The 17,614-nt window shown below is 38.6% G+C and overlaps 1 protein-coding gene across 4 annotated transcripts in view; it reads right to left on the reverse strand.

Moving 5' to 3' along the window:
* The window catches only part of SLX4IP (SLX4 interacting protein), a 70,317-nt gene extending 52,994 nt beyond the window's left edge, over nucleotides 1-17,323 (reverse strand). For 2 of the 4 annotated variants that reach the window (XM_053939229.1, XM_053939225.1), the window contains exons 1-3: nucleotides 16,781-17,214; nucleotides 15,867-16,006; nucleotides 13,966-14,014 (exon numbers count right to left, since the gene is read on the reverse strand). In XM_053939229.1, coding sequence (XP_053795204.1) covers nucleotides 13,966-13,992 — 27 coding nt within the window. In that variant the 5' untranslated portion in view covers nucleotides 13,993-14,014; nucleotides 15,867-16,006; nucleotides 16,781-17,214. Of the gene's footprint in view, nucleotides 1-13,965; nucleotides 14,015-15,866; nucleotides 16,007-16,780; nucleotides 17,215-17,236 lie in introns of those variants that run through there. The other 2 variants (XM_053939226.1, XM_053939228.1) reach the window with 2 other exon arrangements.
* Between the last annotated feature and the right edge of the window lie 291 nt (nucleotides 17,324-17,614).

Here is a 17,614-nt window from a genome sequence, read left to right on the forward strand (position 1 = left end):
ATACATATCCATATGAAGAATTTGTCTATCAGAACTTGTAATGAAAATGATATGGCAGTTAGATAACACTGCACATGACCACTGCACTTGCAGTTCCTGATGGTAAGAAGAATGCTGAAAATATGCATTAATTACACAAAAATAAGCAAAACAAAAATTGCCAGCTATGCTGAAGCTATGCCAGGTCTCACAATAACTGAGGCTGAAAGAGATGTACATTCCTGTCCTATAGCTAAATTCCTGTCAAACAGGAGCTGCAGAAGGTTATTTAATGTATTGTACCTGTGCCTACCAGTATCAAACAGGTATAAGTACAATACTTGAAAATTATTGCTCCAATGGCCCTTTGAAGGTCCCAAAGCCAGCTGGGGAAAAAAAAAAAGTCCTTTGTTTTACTAAAACCACAGTGATGATGCAAAATAACTCTTTGATTTATCATATATTTGAAAGCACTAAGCTAAATGCAGACAGTAATTGCTGACAAATCCCAGTAGTAAACAAACCAGTCTCACATTTTACATATTATCAAAAGGCTACAGAACTAATGGTTACAGCCAAAGAAATGTTGACACAGTTGCAGATTAAGTCTTAACGTGCTGATCATGTTAAAAATACTGCACAAGAAATATTTTTCCACTTTGTAAAAAGCCAGACTGTTTACATGCGTAAGTGGCTGGAGATCTTGTCTGTGTGTGGTCTTAACATTTCAGTATCATAACCATGAATCTAAAGAGAAGTAGCATGAAATAACCTATTATGCTTACAATCAATGCCAGACTGCAAATATTAGAAGCACTGAGATTTGAGTTTCTGAAAATGAGCATTACAACATACATGTACCTACATACAAAGTTTTTACTTCCTTTTCTACAAGAAATCAATTAAAATAAAAAAGAAACAAAGCTTTTCTAAAAGTAATTAAAGGACTCATATTTCACAAAAATGAAGTTTTCTTCTCTTTACATTGCTTAGAAAGGAAAATAAAATTAGAAATTAAAAATAGCAAACATCATCATTGCTAAAAGCCAAAACATTCTGAAACTATGGTAATTTCACTTCTACTGTTTTATCACATTAAATGTATTAAATTACTCTAATTTATATACAATTAGGAGCTAGGAGCTCTAGTTCCTAATTGTCTTAAACGTCTAATCTGCTGAATCTTAGCTGATTTTTACTACAAATTGCTGCTACTAATTTACTTAGGAATCACTGGAAAAATCTCCTGCAACATTTTTTTTTCTTTTTAATAAAAAGCAAAGCCTTTCAGAGGAAACAGAGCACTGTGAAATCATTAAGAAGATGCAAGCTCCCTGTACTACAGGGAAACCAATTAGTAGCTTTACCATTCACACACAGCTAAGAACTGCCAATAGGTAAAGGGCATCAAACTGCCCCACCTTCCCACTCCTTATGTCTAGCAATCAAACATGCAACTTTAAAAGGCAATATGCAGAATAAACAAAAGATATTTACTTCAATCACTCAGTGCATGAACTCTCAGTATTTTTAACACTAATTGACACTTCCTGCCACAGCCAGCAACAGAAAGCAGAGGCCCTCATCCTTCCAGCATTTATCTGTGAACCTCACTACCCATGGCTGAAATTCCTAAGATTTCAGTAAAAAAAAAAAAAAAAAAAAAAAAATTCAAAGTACAAGGTTGTACCAAGAATGCATCTGTCCAAAGGTTTGAGACAGATTTCTGGTCCTATTGTTCATCTGCATATGTGGGAAGGTGAAGGGGGAAGGAAAAATAACTTTTTAAGTTTTCCCCATGCTTACACCCTATTGATAATTTAATACGTGCACAGAAAGTAAAGTTCTTCAAAACAGTTTATTCTCTAAAATTACAGGATTAACGTTAGAAGAGAAAAAAATCAGAAGCGTAACTGATGAATAGAATTAACACTGTGGGATCATTCTAATTCCATTTGGGACACACATCCCTCATGAGGCTGAGTTTCTGTTCCATAAGCATTTAAGAAAAATAAACATGTCACTGAAAGTCTTTCAAAGTACACTTCCCAAATTAGAGAAGTGATCGAGGAGCCAATAGAAAAGAAATATGTATGAAGGGTAATTCACTGCAAACACAAACTGTAAATGACCCTTGAAAGGGGTCCTTCTGAGCTTCCTGGAGGAAGCAGTGCGGCTCTGTAACCAGGCAGAATGACAGTGTGCTATCCCCACTGCCCACTCCTTAGAGGAGGGGGCTCCTTGGCTCAAGTGATCCAGGGAGGAAGACCCAAGCAGCACTATCGGATTTCCACAACTCTACTGGCTGTCAGCCTGCCTCCTGCAGCCTGGCTGCTGGAACCCATAATTTTTGGTAAATAAAGCATTATGCTGCATAATTTCTTCAGTGTGGAATTATTCGTAAATATTCAGCTTTTGCATTAGTCCAGAAATATTAATAGATTGGTTGAAGATAGCTGCAAACAACAAAGGAAGGCCTGAGAATTCATTTTGTTCAATGCCAGACAGCAAAACCTTCCTGTGGAAGTCACAGAGGGAAACTCCAGAACACACAAGCATTCAGTACAAGACTGCCTTTTTCTTCAGGTAGCAAAGTACTCATTCCAATCCCATCATCTGTTCATGTGCCATCAGTTCCTCAGGAAGTTAATGGCAATTTTTTGCATTTTAATGCTTATTATCTGCATTTATCTGCAATTTTAAAAGTCATACAGACTCCCCTGCAATTCAACAGCAGTTGTACAGGTGACAGCTGATGCCACAGTTGCTCCCAGCCCATAGGACAGACCTTCCACAGCCTGTACCCTGACCCTGCCACTTTTCACTTTACACCTTCCCCTACTCCTGTCTACTTTTTAAGCCTCTTTACAGTGCTGCTGGAAACATGACAATAACAGCAAAGGGTATCTTTGCTGCTGAGAATGAGCCCTCACAGAAGGGAATTTTCACAATGTTTTCACTTTGTGGAAAAACCTGGAATTCTCACCCTAAATACACAGGAACCTCCATCACACAGCTCACAAGAAAACTACAAAGCCTTGCTGGTTGTCACCACACTAGTAAGGTAATAGGTAACACAGCATTTAAACTGAATTTTGTTTCAACAGATTTGGACTAATGTCTAACTATTTTAACATTTAAACAAGTAGCATATGGACACTTTGAGGAGATCCAACACATTACTGAGAACACAAGGAAACTAATCTAAACATCTTGAGGGTCACTGAACTGACTTGCAGATGGTCAAATGAGAGAAATGAGCAAGCCACTTGTCGATCAGGGCCTAAGCACCAATCTGTGTGGCAGTCCAAAGAGAAAGAAGGGGTATTTCAAAACCAAGTACCAATATGATGGCAGCCAGCAGCAGCAGAGATAATTTGGATTTGGGCAGTATTACAGAGTAGACGATCTTGGCGTCCTCTTAAGTACTATTACCCTGCCTTTTATGAAACTACCACTTGTATCAAGTTAAAGTCACCAGTATCTCTGTAGATAAGATTTTTGAAGTATTCTCTCCTAAACTAGTTTTATATTTGTAGTCCACAGTGAAGATCAAATATTCTATTAGGTTTTAAGAATCTGTGATCATCACTGGTACTCCTACCGCTTCGTAACAGCTGAAATACCCTAGCCTACTTACAAATCTGGAAATCATATTTTGCCAGCTTCAGGTTCTCTGCTTGGAGTGTGAATGCTGCCTCTTAATGGTACATAAAAACCAGTTACCTCACCTTGTCAGAGCACTGGCTACCAACAAGAGAACTTTTAAGTGATTTTCTAGGTGTACAGGTTGAAATACTGTGAGATTCCTTGATGCTTGCACAAGAAAGGCAGGTTCTAGCAATACCGAGTATCATTTCACTTCTGAACTTACAATATTTTTAATTGTATTCTTCATCACTGGATTTTTCCTTCCCAAAATCTGTATCATAGTTCAAATAGGAATTTATAAAACCAGATTAAATCCCAACAGTTCCTACATGCTTAATAACATGGCCTCTCCAAAATAGCAACAACAAATGAACCATCTCTAATAACCCTACAGAAAATGGCTTCAAATTAGCAAAGAGTTTTCTGAACTATGTAGAATATGCAAAGCATCTGTAATTAAATCTCCTTCCAGTTCATAATCAAAAAGTACCCCTAGTTGTATCCTCCAAATATTCTACAAATCAAAATTCCTGCCAATTATCAGGGTGAAGGGATATAGACAAAGACACATTTTCCTTAACATTTTTTTGTCCTTTGAGGTCATCTGTACACACCAACCCATTTCCACCAAATAATAAAAGCAAAATTAAATATTCAATTCAATTTAATTAAGCACATTAACAACACATAAATTGACATACGAACATTTAAACCTAGTAACAAATTCTATCAATTTTCTGAAGACATCTATAAACCAATGCTGCTCTTTAATTCCACACATGGTAGCCAATGATTTAATCACTGCTTTCTGCTATTCAGCTATTTAATGTTATGTTTCAAACACTCTGTAGTCATTGTTTTAGATGAGAATATTTTGTTGTTTGATTGCTTTTTTAAATTATGGGATTAATTTTCAACTTTTGATGTGTCAGGCTTAATCCTATCAACCAAGTTGTTTGTAAATTCCTGAACCATGGATTGTGACTGTGTCAGTTTAACACCCAGGCAAATGAGAACCAGAGACTTGCAGACAATACCACGGAGGGAATGAATAACTCTTTGTAGGTTTGTTTTCCACTGCTGAAGATTACCTTATTATGGCAGGGCAGCACACTCTTTTCCAGCTCAAATGACTCTCCTTCCTATTTTTATGCAATAGGAATGTCAAAATAAAGAAGGGAAAGTTACATTCTGCACGACCCTACTAACTGTCACATCCTAGGATCTTGGCATTGAACAGATCCTCTTTAATGGCCCAAGAGTTAGCTCTTTCCCAACTCTTAAGTTCAGCAAATATTTTCTGTTCAGATCTATATGTTGCTCTTCTCTAAGACTTTATCTGTATGATACAAAGCAGGATAAACCACAGCCCTGTATATTTGGTCCATTATGAGTGCTATTAAATCACTGGGCTATTCAATGAACAAAGACACTCGGAGTTTACAACAGGAGAATATTGGCTCAAGCTTGAAAGACTGTATTTAACTATACCTTATATAAACTATTGTTTCACCAGCCGAGTGGTCTCAGATATGCCAGGCATCATACTAATCCTGGAAACTAACCAGGGATGTGCAAAGAGGACCTTGCACACAGAACAGAGCTTAGTTTGGCTTACTTACCACATAACATTTTAGAGTAAAATGAGGATAAAATTATTGAAGTAACATTACAAACCTCAGTCATCAAAGATATGAAAATGCTGAGAAAAATGTTCTGTGGCTATGACACATTTTCTTGGGTGGAAACCACTGTGTCATTCTTCCTTATCTCTGTTCCCATTCTCCCTCGAGACTAACAACTGACTATTCTCCAACCAGCTTTGATGCAATATTTTTACAGTGATTCTACACTTGAATGCTATCTCATAGTACACAGCAAGTTACACAGAAAAAGGAATAAAATCTCAGTTTTGCCGAAACTTGGAGATTTAGGATGTCCTGCAAGAGGATCTGTCTGTAAAACACACCTATAGCAAAACCAGCAAAGAACCCCAGTGAAGGTCAAAGACAAAAAAGTAGAAACCCAAGAAAGATGGCACTTGCCCTTAAGGCTTCATAAATGGACCCTACTTCCCTAGCAAAGTGTACACAGCCAACAGGAAAAAACTCAAATCACAGCAGTGAAGACTTTGGTTCAAAATGTCAGCACATGATCTAGATCACAAACTATTTTTTCCTACTTTCCCAAGTTAAAAGCTTTCAGTTAGTTGCAAACTCTGTTGTGTAGTAAGACGGCAAAGTTGCCTCTCGTGTAGGCTTCATTCAAAGCACTGCACTCCTTGAAGCAGGGAAATAAACAACAGGTGAGCTTCACATGCCAAGGGCCAAACACCACAGCCTGGCAAGAGCCACCTTCACTCACACATCTCTCTCTGAGTAAACGAACACATACAGCTGCCCTGTATTTATTGAAAGGTATTTATTCTTTCTGTCATTTGGCCAAGCAACATTAAACAAAGGCAGAAGCAGATGGATTCTGTAAAAAAACACCACCACACAATAGCAGAAGGGCCTGAATCAGACACACTGTACTGGAGTTGTGTTCTGCAGTAAGAGTTCTCCTCTGTCAATCAAGAGACCTCTTCACTCCATTCTGGGGCTTGTATTTCAAAGGGTTTTTAACATTATTTCTTAATGTACTTAATTTCTTTATTAGATCTCCAACACTTTGCCTTTCCATTACAACATTGCTTGTGGTAATGAATATGGTGGAGAGGTATTCAGGGAAAAAACAAACACCACCATGCAAACAAGCCCTGACTCTTCCATATGTAATTTGTTGACAAAGTTTGTATGACTGATTAAAACAGCTGAGAAATCCATCTTATTTGTATCTTTTTTTTAATATCTGAAGCTAATTTTCAATTCTGATGAGATCATTCTTTTTCAAACTAGGCAAGTTTTTGGCACAAAATAAACACATGATGTTCATCATCTAAGTTTAAAATGAATCAGTTGGAAAATAAATGGGAAAAAAACCCAAGTAGAAGTGAAGAAGTAACAAAGAAAAAAATGTAGGAGTTTGCATGTTAAATTTTAAAGCATTAATTACTTAGCCAACATCTGTTTATATTAGTCATTGTAGCAAGTTTCAATCATATATGTTAGGAGTAATTTAATATGGTGACTTTCTTAAGCATTGTGTGTCAGAAATATTTCCAGTCAAAAGAGGGAAACTAGATAAGGACAAAAATCACCAAACTCCTGATCATTTAAGAGTCAATGAGCCATCCCACACTACCCTATATTCAAATCCTTGTTGAGAACCTTTTTCTGCCTTATAACATAAAATCATCCACCTGCAAGTCTAATGTAACAGATTTTTTTTCATATTTCTATTTTAATTCACCCATCCTTTCACAGTCCCTGAGGAATCACAAGTCAGCAACACAGAGGATTTCATTTTACTCCTTTCATACTGGAATTAAAATCCATTTATATTTTATTATTTGGCTGTATTATTTTCCATATTTTTCAAACCTAACTTCCTTACACACTGACATTATATACAAACACAATACATTAAAAACACAGATAAATTGGACTGAGGAAGACCATTTATGGAATAAATTAGTGTGTCCTTACAGCGTGCTACCAATATACTCCTACAGGCTCTGATCCAATACACATTGACTCCAGTGTGGTTTGGGTCAGATCCACTGCAAAAATAATTTAATTCGGTAGTGGTAAATTAAATCCAAAATGTATAATTTGATTAGAAAACACTTCAAGTAACACTGTGAAGAACATTGGTGACTGCTTCGCAGCTCATACAGATTTTAGTTCTTTAAACCATTATTAAAAGAAGTCTGGAATTCCAATTTTTTCCAACCACACTGTTGCACTTAATTAGGCAGCTGTCAACTGTTAGAAAATAAATGCAGCATTATCTCTTTTAGAAGAACTAGTATGGGAAGTGAAACACTTCATGGGAGCTAAACTTTCTGGAGTCATGGTAATGAATCTGTTTTCATCAGGTGACCATGAGTCATCATTTTATCAGCAGTTTAAAGGGTTTTCACAACAGCTGAGCATCATAGGTGCCTGTGCACAGCCATGACTGCAGCACAACAATGAAACGGGGCCATGTGCTGTGGTACCATTATTTAAGGAAAAGTCTAGCTACTGACTCAAGAAAAATACTGCAAAGTCATGGCTGAGTAAGCTCTGCAGGGAGCACAAAATGTCCCCAAACTGGAACACAAAATGTCCAGAAACAAAGCTTTTATTTGAGAATTGAAACAAAGCAATAATTTTGCTATTAAAAATAGATGCCTTTTAAGGAAGTTGTGAACTACATGGATGAAACATCAGGAAAGAATGAAAATGTGGTGTCAGTCACTCTTCTCCCATTTACTCCGCAGTCCTGTCAGAATACACTCTTACATCAAATATTCAGATAGCTCCCACATACTAGAATCCATCTACATTGTCCAAAGTAAGGAGAGGCTACATAAAAAATTACCAAAAAACATAATAAATTTTCATTATTATACCATCAAGAGCAAAATCTGCATTTCTCCATCATGAAACTGTTTGTACCAGGTAATGCATGAAACATGGATCTGTTTACCTCCCAGCCTACTAACCTCCATCTGAACCCACTGGAAAGAATTGAAGAATGTCACCTACAGTATAAGGTGAAGCCTCTCCCAGGACCTAAAGGCACTTGGTGACCCCATGCAGCATCACTGCTAAGCCCTTATGTTTTGCTGGACTCAGGGAGATTCAAGTCTGCTTCTAAGTTTCCCATCCTTTCCTCCTCCAGGGCTGGACTCTGGGGTCACACAGGCAGCACCATCAGGATCTCCATGAAGCCGAACAGTGGAGGTGTAAAATCTGGCAGTGCTGGTCAGAAATAAAGCACATGGCAAGTATCATGGAAGTTAAATCTTTGAATTAATTAGATTTAAAAAAAACCCCCACACTTCTTAGTATGGTGGGTATTTACAATGCCATATCACTGCCACAGCAGTACAGTGCTCACATTTAGCAAAAAAACTGATTTTCATGCACAAGTGGTACTTTAAAAACTAACCAGATTTGAATTACCAAAAGAAGTAATACAAGTTGAATGATCCTTTTATTCTTTATTTGAAGTGATCCCTGTGAAAGCAGTGTTTCCACTATTGTTGTTTATCCCTCTGGCTTCCTATTCCTTTCCCCTTCTGCTAACACTTTAATCTCTCAACTCTTCATCCACTCATCATTTCCCTAGGCTTGAAAATTAATCCTCTGAGGTCAGTGAGGAAACATCCATTGACTCCAGGAGATTTAGAATTATATTGTACACTTAATTTTTCTCCCCCTTCTACCTCCCAACTTCCTCTTTTGTTTCTTCTGGAACTTATTTACTCATCACTTTAGCCGTTCCATATCTGGTCCCATGAAATTGGGAATTTACTGGAGCATTAAGAAAGAGAACTAAATAGATGTCCTTCTAGCCATTACTATTGTTTGCACTTCCTATTTTAAATCACATCCCCTCCTGCCCCTTTTTCATCATCTTGTTTAAGACTTCTAAGCTCTTTTAGACAAGTATCCTATTTTATCCATTTATACAGAAACAAATATGACAGCTGAGTGAAGTGCAATGCTACTTGACAATACCAATTTCAACTACCTGTATTTCCAACTGTTCTGAGCAATACCACTTCAGGAATGTTCAATCCCTAGAAAACCACTATTTAATGGTTAATATAACCATTTCTTAATTTTTAAAGACCCAAACAGCAAATATAAGAACACACAATACATGCAAAACTCAACAACCCTTAATCTGTTTGGAGAACACCAGCACCTCAGTTTTAGATTTAGAATACTTTTAAAAACTCTATCTAAATCACAGAAACCTAATCTTAGCATGTTTCTATTGAAAACAAAATAAGTACTCCAACCACAGGAATTTCACATACAAAATATCTTCATTTTGCAGTGAAGGGTAAATGAAATGAACATCAGAAATCCTGTATTTATTGGTTAATTTAACTAAGTACTCTCTAAAAAAAGATTAATTCTCAAACCAAAACTCAGAATGCTAACATGCTCACAACTATGTACACAAAAAAGCAGCTGTAGAATCAGTCTCATAACTCTGAGCAGTCACAATAATATAAAAATTTACTTTAAATACAAACAGCAAACATTCCTTATCCTCGCTCTCCACTTAAGAGCACTGCACTCATGTGTCTGTGGACTTAATATAGTATGTAAACTACATAAACACATCTGTTATCCTTTATCACTCACTATATGGGATCAGAAATAAATAAAAAAATCAGGTAAGAAAACCTACTCATCTCCATTTTTTTTCTCTCCAAGCAACTCCCAAGAAGAAGAAAACAGATCAATTTCTTACAAAAATATTATGGCTTAACTGTATACAGGAATATTGATCACCTATCTCAATGGACACTTTCACAGAAACGTGCACTTTTATCTGTCAAGCCCTCTGAGATGTCACCTAAGAATCATCCAGATGGGCACAACTGGTAGAGAAATCTTTGCCAATGTACTGCTACTGTATTACATTTCAACTGGTAGCTAAAGAAAGAAAACATTGCAAATATCAAAATTAATTCTCGTGTTATTATTCCACACCCAAGACAATCCACAAGTGTGTGAGCAGACCCTAAAATGACCCAGCCAGGGCTGTCAGTCCATACTGGGACACTGACAGGAACATGGCTTTCTATAATCAATGTTCTTGCTACACATACTTTCTTTCATGGAGCACTGCTAAGGTTCAAAAGACCAATATTAGGATGCCTTTGGTTGTAAGTCAGTATCTTAATGATTACATTAAGATACATCAATGTAAAAAAACAAAGTACACAAGCTGATCATACTACAATTCTCATTCTCCTGTCCAATCATATCCAGTATTTCCATCTTTGTTCCCAATATAAAACTAGAAGCTGTGCTTGCTGTTTGAAATGAACTTGCCACTTAAAGCAAGCAAAATATTAGTAGGAAGGATCAAAAAAGTTACATATATGTCCAGCATGCAATAATTTAAATTGGTAACAAGGAGCAAGAATGCTGAAGAATCAATTGCAGAGTGAGCTGAATGACCAGAAGGAATACTAAAACTACAATTATCTTAATCTAAGGCCTACAAATCTGAGACAGAACAGTGCTCCACGTAGGAAACAGAGAAAAAAAAAAAAAAGCTTCCCTTTGAGCTGAGCTATTGAAATGTAGTAACAAGTTACTCATCTGTCTTTGGCAAATGAACAAATTGCAGAAAACAGTAAATGAAAATTTTCTATTGCAGCCATAAAATTTACTATATTTAGTTCTGCAACTTGGCATGAATAAAGTCAATTTACACAATTCTGGAAGAGGAATTCTTTCTACTTTGTCCAAAGTTTTAAACAAGGCCCTAGTGATATTATTTTTGAAATCCATATAGAGTTCAAGATTTTGCTTTAAGCCTCACCAATTAAAGTTAAGATTTATTTCTCAGAACAGCAGTAAAACATTTTAGCAACACACAGAGAAAGATTAATTAAATTCATATGGTGAGGGTACTTTACCACACACTGCTTATGAAATAACAATATAAAATAGAAAACTGATGATCAAATTAACTTGCATAAAGTATTATCTATTGCAAATTACAAGACCATATCATCCAGCTGCTTGGTAGGTGAAGAATGTCTGTTTAGGACCTAAGTGCAGTTTCTGTTTTAACGTTTAAAGCTATTTTACTGCATCAATTAGTTTATTTTAATCTCTCTTAATGGACCATAAAGCTAAGCTTAGGCTCGTATCTCAAAAACAGACCAATTGCTCCCTCCACTGGAAGTCACCGACCATTACACCAGGGTGCACAGATCCGCTGGTAAAAACACACATCAATAAGAAGCAAAGTTAAACAAATCAGAGGGAGTTTCTACTTAATTACTTGATAGTCGGCTAAGATTTGACAGACTGATAACCTGAACTTTTCATTCTCTTACCAAAAGATTCACATACACAGGTTTACAAAATCTAAAAGCTTAAAAATAGAGAATATAGAAGACAAGGCAAGGCACCTGAAACATGGAATCATGGAGTCACAGAGTGGTTTGGGTTAAAAGGGACCTTAGAAACCATACCTCCTCCAGTTCTATCGTTCTGCCAGGGGCAGGGACACCCTCCACTAGACCAGGTCAGACTGGATGGGGCTCTGAGTAGCCTTGAACACTTCAAGGAATGGGGTATCCACAACTTCTCTTGGGGCATCCACAACTTCTCTTGGGGCATCCACAACTTCTCTTGGCTACCTGTTCCAGTGTATCACCATTCCCTCATAATGAAGAATTTCTTCCTGATACCTAATCTAACCCTACTCTCCTTCAGTTTAAAAACATTCCCCCTTTTCCTGTCGCTACATGCTCTAGTAATAGCCCCTCTCCACCTTTCTTGTAGGCTCCTTTCAGGTACTGGAAGGCCACAATTAGGTCACCCTGAAGCCTCCTCCAGTCTGAACAATCCCAATTCTCTTAAGCCTTTCCTCACAGGAGAGGGGCTCTATCTTCATGTCACTCCTGTGGACTTGCTTTTCATTTTCAGACTCAGTAAAATACTCCCATCAGCTTTAAGCACAAGGAATCTAAAATAAAGAATATAGTATTTTCTGTACTCTGCCTGCAGAGACAAGTAGGAATTGTTTTTAATGGAGAATCTATTGCATGGGGATCATCTGTGCAAAACTTATGTGAAAGCTGAAAAGTCTTAGAAAATAGTCACATGAAATACAAATCCAGTGAATTTAAAGAAGCAAAACTTGACATACAAAATCCCTGACCTAACAAGTAATATGTTAATCTGTGCACAAAGTGAATTTCAATCAGGTCAAGGCAAAGTTAATTTTCAGCATTTGGTACATGCAAAAACTTACTCTCATTTCGCAAATACTGTAAGAAAGAAAAAGTTGTATTTCATTAGCATTTTCAAAAGCTTTTATCTGTGATACTGCTTACCTACAGACATGCTCAATGAGAACCTAGCCCTTGCTAAGGCAGTCAGGGATGCTAAACATGGTGATTGCAAGGTCCATGCTGAATACCTGTTACACATCCTTGCTGAATAATGAAGCTGTAATGATGCAGGTCAGAAACCAAGAGTCTTCAGGCTTTTTATTGAGTAAAGACATTCCAACTCACAACACTTTTCTTATTGGGCACTTACATGAATATTGATGATATTGAGAGTTCTCAGTAAAGAAAAGCAATGCCTTCAGCCTCAGCTCCTGTTATCCACACCAGAGGTGCACAGACTCAGAGTATCAGCTAAAATGCGCTCAAAATCAAATATATTTCTCCTCTAAGTCCCTCTATCAACTCAGCAGCACTGAATAATATGATACTGTTAACCTTCTGAAGGTTTACAATCCTGTTAAACAGTAAAAATACAAAGCAAACATCCCACTAAATGACAGCAGTTTTGCTTGGAAAAGAGCACTTAGCACACAAAAATTAAGTGATTGGTCTTCTCATTAAACAGGTTGGTTACCCACGAAACCAAGCTTTGACAGTTTCCACAGCCTGATCAGTCAGCAAGGATTTTGTCGCTGCCCTCCAAAAAAATTCCATGCATACCCACAGAACAAAAACATGTTGTCTTATGAAAATTCCTGGAAAAACACTTCCAAGAGAATAATATGTTGTGCTAATCACAATTGGGTTTATTTATTAGTTGGTATAGTCACAGTAGTAGAATTAGTTGGTATAGTCACAAATTAGTCATAGATTAGTTGGTATAGTCACAGTAGTAGAATTATGAAGTGTTATGCTTATTGCAGAATGTTTTGAAAAGTTTTGCTCTTCAGCACGTAACTAAAAGTCTAGGACTGTTTGCAAAATGAACTTCAATAGCATTTTACTGCACGTGAAACAAACAATCCCCGAAAATGGAAAAAGAGGCAAAAAAAGAAACAAATAAATTAATACTTTAAGAATATTGCTACACCTTTAACCAGGAACCCTTAGACCTGGGAAGTACATAAATAGTATTACAAGATTACAGTAAGAAAAGAATCCACCTAAAATTTTACTTCAGATTTTCAAGTAGCAAATAGTGTTTTATTGAGAATTCATGCAGTTTCTAATTCTCACTGCACAACTTATCATTTTTAGTTACAGCCTTTTAATCCTCAGCTGACCCCAGACACACTCTGCCATGATACAGCAGCAATTCCTAGTTTGCTTCTAGAGGGAGAAAAAAGCTCATGTAAAGTATGCTTCTATGACCAGAAGCCTGAAGGATGTGCTTTTAGTATCAACAGACACGGTCTAAGCAGTATTACAGATTTATTATTTTTTTAAAGCTATGACATTCTACTTACCTTAATGACAAATTTGTTGGATGCCATGATAGGTCAGTGTAAGCTGGTCCTATAAAAATACCAATTAAAAGTGATCAGCACTGGAGAAACACTCAGATCTCTACAGCAATCGAGAACGAATTTTACATCTGTGGCCCATTCCTTCATGACTACTGTTCTTCAAACCCTACACTCTGCTTTTAGAAAAACAAGGAAAACTCTTATTTCAAGGACATTTACTTAGCTACCTGTGTTGGTTTCTTTTAGTGAACCTCATAACTTCGGAGGCACTTTGCATCCAACATAGGAAATACAAAGAATTCTTTCAAGTAAGAAACTCTAGCTTTTGGCTCACCTGGTGTCCATCCAGACATCCACGTTATGTAGATTTAAAATTTTATACTACACACATAAAGCAGCATAACCCAAGTCTTATGGTGCTTGCAAAAAGGTAAAGTGAACTTTGGAGATCCTCCTCCCTTGCTTATCCCAAACAGGACCTAAATCACTTAATTTGGGATCCTGAGTGCAAATATTAAAAATTGAGGAATGTGTACACATTTCTCATTGCATACTTCAAGTTATAGTTAAGTACTGCAATAGAGCTGTTGATGTTTCAGGACACACGTCAGGCTGGGGATACGTGTCTCTGTCAGGCACTATGCTTATGTGTTTCAAAATTCAGTTGTTATCATTATTTAACTTCAAAAAAGTGCAAAACAAGATAAATAAACACCCACTTTAAGACTACACTCTGTAGCACACATGATTTTAATCTTAAGATTCTTAACAGTCCTGCACACAGAAGCTGGAATACCATCATGCCTTGTGCCATGTCGCTATCATTCTCCCTTGCACCAAACAGCCCTGGAAACGTCTCCATTTTATCAGATTAAATCCTGACAACTTTACTGATGGCAATTTTGAGAAACACAATGCAAAGGACAGAGCTCTGGACCACTTGAGACATCCTAGTTCAGTTCAGTCATGTAGTAAGCTCCGCTTAGCCTGACATCACCGATTTCCTTCTGGTACCAGTTTAATTTCCAGAATAATACTGTTGCAACACATCTGCTACTACTCATGTGAAAACTACTGGCAGGCAGAAATCACCTCCACATACAATTTACAAAATAATAGAAGAAAACCATAAAAAGGAAAAGGATGCACAAGAAAAGTTAGCTTTGGTTCAGTTTGCTCTTACTGGGAGTAAGCTGACTTTGGGAGTTTGCCAACTATCCCATTCTTTGCACTGACCACACAGATAAGACAAAGGAAATACAGCAGACAGACAAAATGTAAGCAAATCCACAGAAAACAAAAAGGAAAATATTTTATGTGTGAACCATCAGGGAAATCACTGAAGTGGCACAGGTGAAAAAATACTCAATACTAAGACATCAGAAGATGAGGAAAACCACTCGCCAATTGTTCAAGCAAAAAAAAAAAAAAACAACTAGCCCCAAAATACTTTGCCATTTCCTGTGTTTAAAAAAACACCAAACACCAAAAACACAGATCTGTTACAACTGCTGCTGTTTGACAGCAAGATTCTGTCTCATGGAATGCTTTTTCTGTTGCAAACCTCTAAAGTAAACACCACATAAAAACATATGAAGATAAGCAAATATGGCAGAAAAACTCCTCACAAGACTATATATATATATATATATATTTTTATACTAAAAACACGTCCTGATACGGCATGTGTAGTATTCCAAGACCTAAAATGTTGGGCACGAACACATGATTTAGAATCAAACACGTAGGTTGCCTGTAGCTAGAGTGAGACACGCTTTAAAAATAACGCGGCAGAACATTTCTTCCCTAAATTTGAGTCAAATGGAGCAGTGGGTACTCAGGAGAAGCCAGAAAACATGGTCACCCAAGTGTCCTCTGCCAGCTGATGAACAGCATCTTACCTTAGCAAAGCAGCTTCCTGTGGAAAGGAAATACAGAGCTCGGGACGGAGGAGGAACTGAAAACTCCTGGCACACACTTGGAGATACAGCAGCAAGCTTCACCCACTGCCCATGTCCGAGAGATGGGAGAGAGGGGGCACCTGAAAGCGGCAGAAACGAACAACGCTAATTAAGGAATTCTGTAGGGTAAGTTGATATTAACTATTTTTGTAGTACGAAATGAACTATCACAACATAAAAGAGGAGTTTTCTGAACTTTCCCATCCAGCACTTATCAGTTTCTGGGAGCGGATCCTAAGCTTGGGACGAGCAGTGCAATGCTCAGCTACTCACACACCCAGTAAAGCATCCACAGTTCTGAAAAGACACACCACGATCTTCCCATCTGCCATCCAGGATTTCTATGCCCACTGCTGCCAGTTACTCCACTTAACCCTTGAAAAATACTCTTCCATCCAGTCAGCAGCTTTTCTCCTCATTGTTATTCATACTCCTTCATTCATAAACTGTCCATTCAACTTTAAGGCTCAACAATTCAGTTTCCAAAACACGACCCAGTCACCACAGAACTGCCTAGAACTAGAGGGAGGAGAGGGTCTGAGGAGCATCAGAGGGCCACAAGCAGATTCTATTATCTTTTTTAACTTTTGTGGAACAGCTGAATATAATTAGCAATGAAAAATTACCATACAATTAAAAAAATTATACTCCTTTCTGCATGGAGATCAGGCATTAAATATTTGTCTTTTGGCTACAGTCATAAACTCTGCAACTATAAACGAAATTGAAAACAAACCCATTCATTCACAAATGAATATAAAACGAGATATTCTTGACAGCAACTGCAGGAGTAGAGAGAAGAGTGAACTTAGGAGAAGTATAACTGTATTCACAGGAGTATTTCTGGTACTTACAGGAATGAATACAGGGAAAGTGAATACAGGAAAGCAGATGAGCTAACGAAAAGCGGTGTTCAGGGAACAAAGTTATTTGAACTTGTTTTGGCCGGGGCACTTCTGCCCGCCCACAGGAAGCTTCAGACAGCTAGGCGCAGGTGTAAGGCAGAGTGGCTACAGTAGCGGGTATGCAAAGAAGAAAAATCAGAGATATATACATATATTTTTATGCCTGGGCAGGCTGGACGGGGATGAGGAACGGGAAAGAGCGGCTGAGACGGCGCCTGAGGGAGGCTCGGTGGGAGCCGACCGGCACCGCCGCCAGAGCCCCGGGTCTCTGAGCATCCCCTCAGAGGTTTAACCGAGGAGAAAAGCGAGGCCGAAGCCCCAGGCGCGGCCGCAAGAGCCGGGCGGCACAAGGCAGCCGTACCCCTCCCCACGCCACACCCGCCTCCCGCCGCTCCTCTGCCCTACCCAAAATGGCCGCGCCCGTCGCCGCCGTCCGCCCCGCGCTGCCCGCACGCAAAATGGCCGCCACCGGCTGAGGCGGGCCGGGCCGCGAGTGACGCTGCGCTCGGCTAATGGCGGGCGCCGAGGGGCGGTGCGGCACGGCACGGCACGGCACGGCACGTCCGGGGCCGTGCTTCTTGCGCTGTCTCTGCTTCCTGCCGAGGGGCGTTTGAACGTGTGGGGGGTGGGTGAGTGCTCGCCTCCCCGGCAAGGCTCCTCGGTAGCACCTTTCTCTCTCGCTCCCAGAGCGGGAGAAGCCTCAGGTGCGCCGTGCCCGCGGTCTGTACCCGAGCGCGCCGCTGCCCCCTCAGCCGCCCGCGCTTCAAGGTCGCTGGGTCGCGG

This window comes from Vidua chalybeata, chromosome 3, assembly GCF_026979565.1.
Source record: "Vidua chalybeata isolate OUT-0048 chromosome 3, bVidCha1 merged haplotype, whole genome shotgun sequence".
Taxonomy (NCBI): Eukaryota; Metazoa; Chordata; class Aves; order Passeriformes; family Viduidae; genus Vidua; species Vidua chalybeata.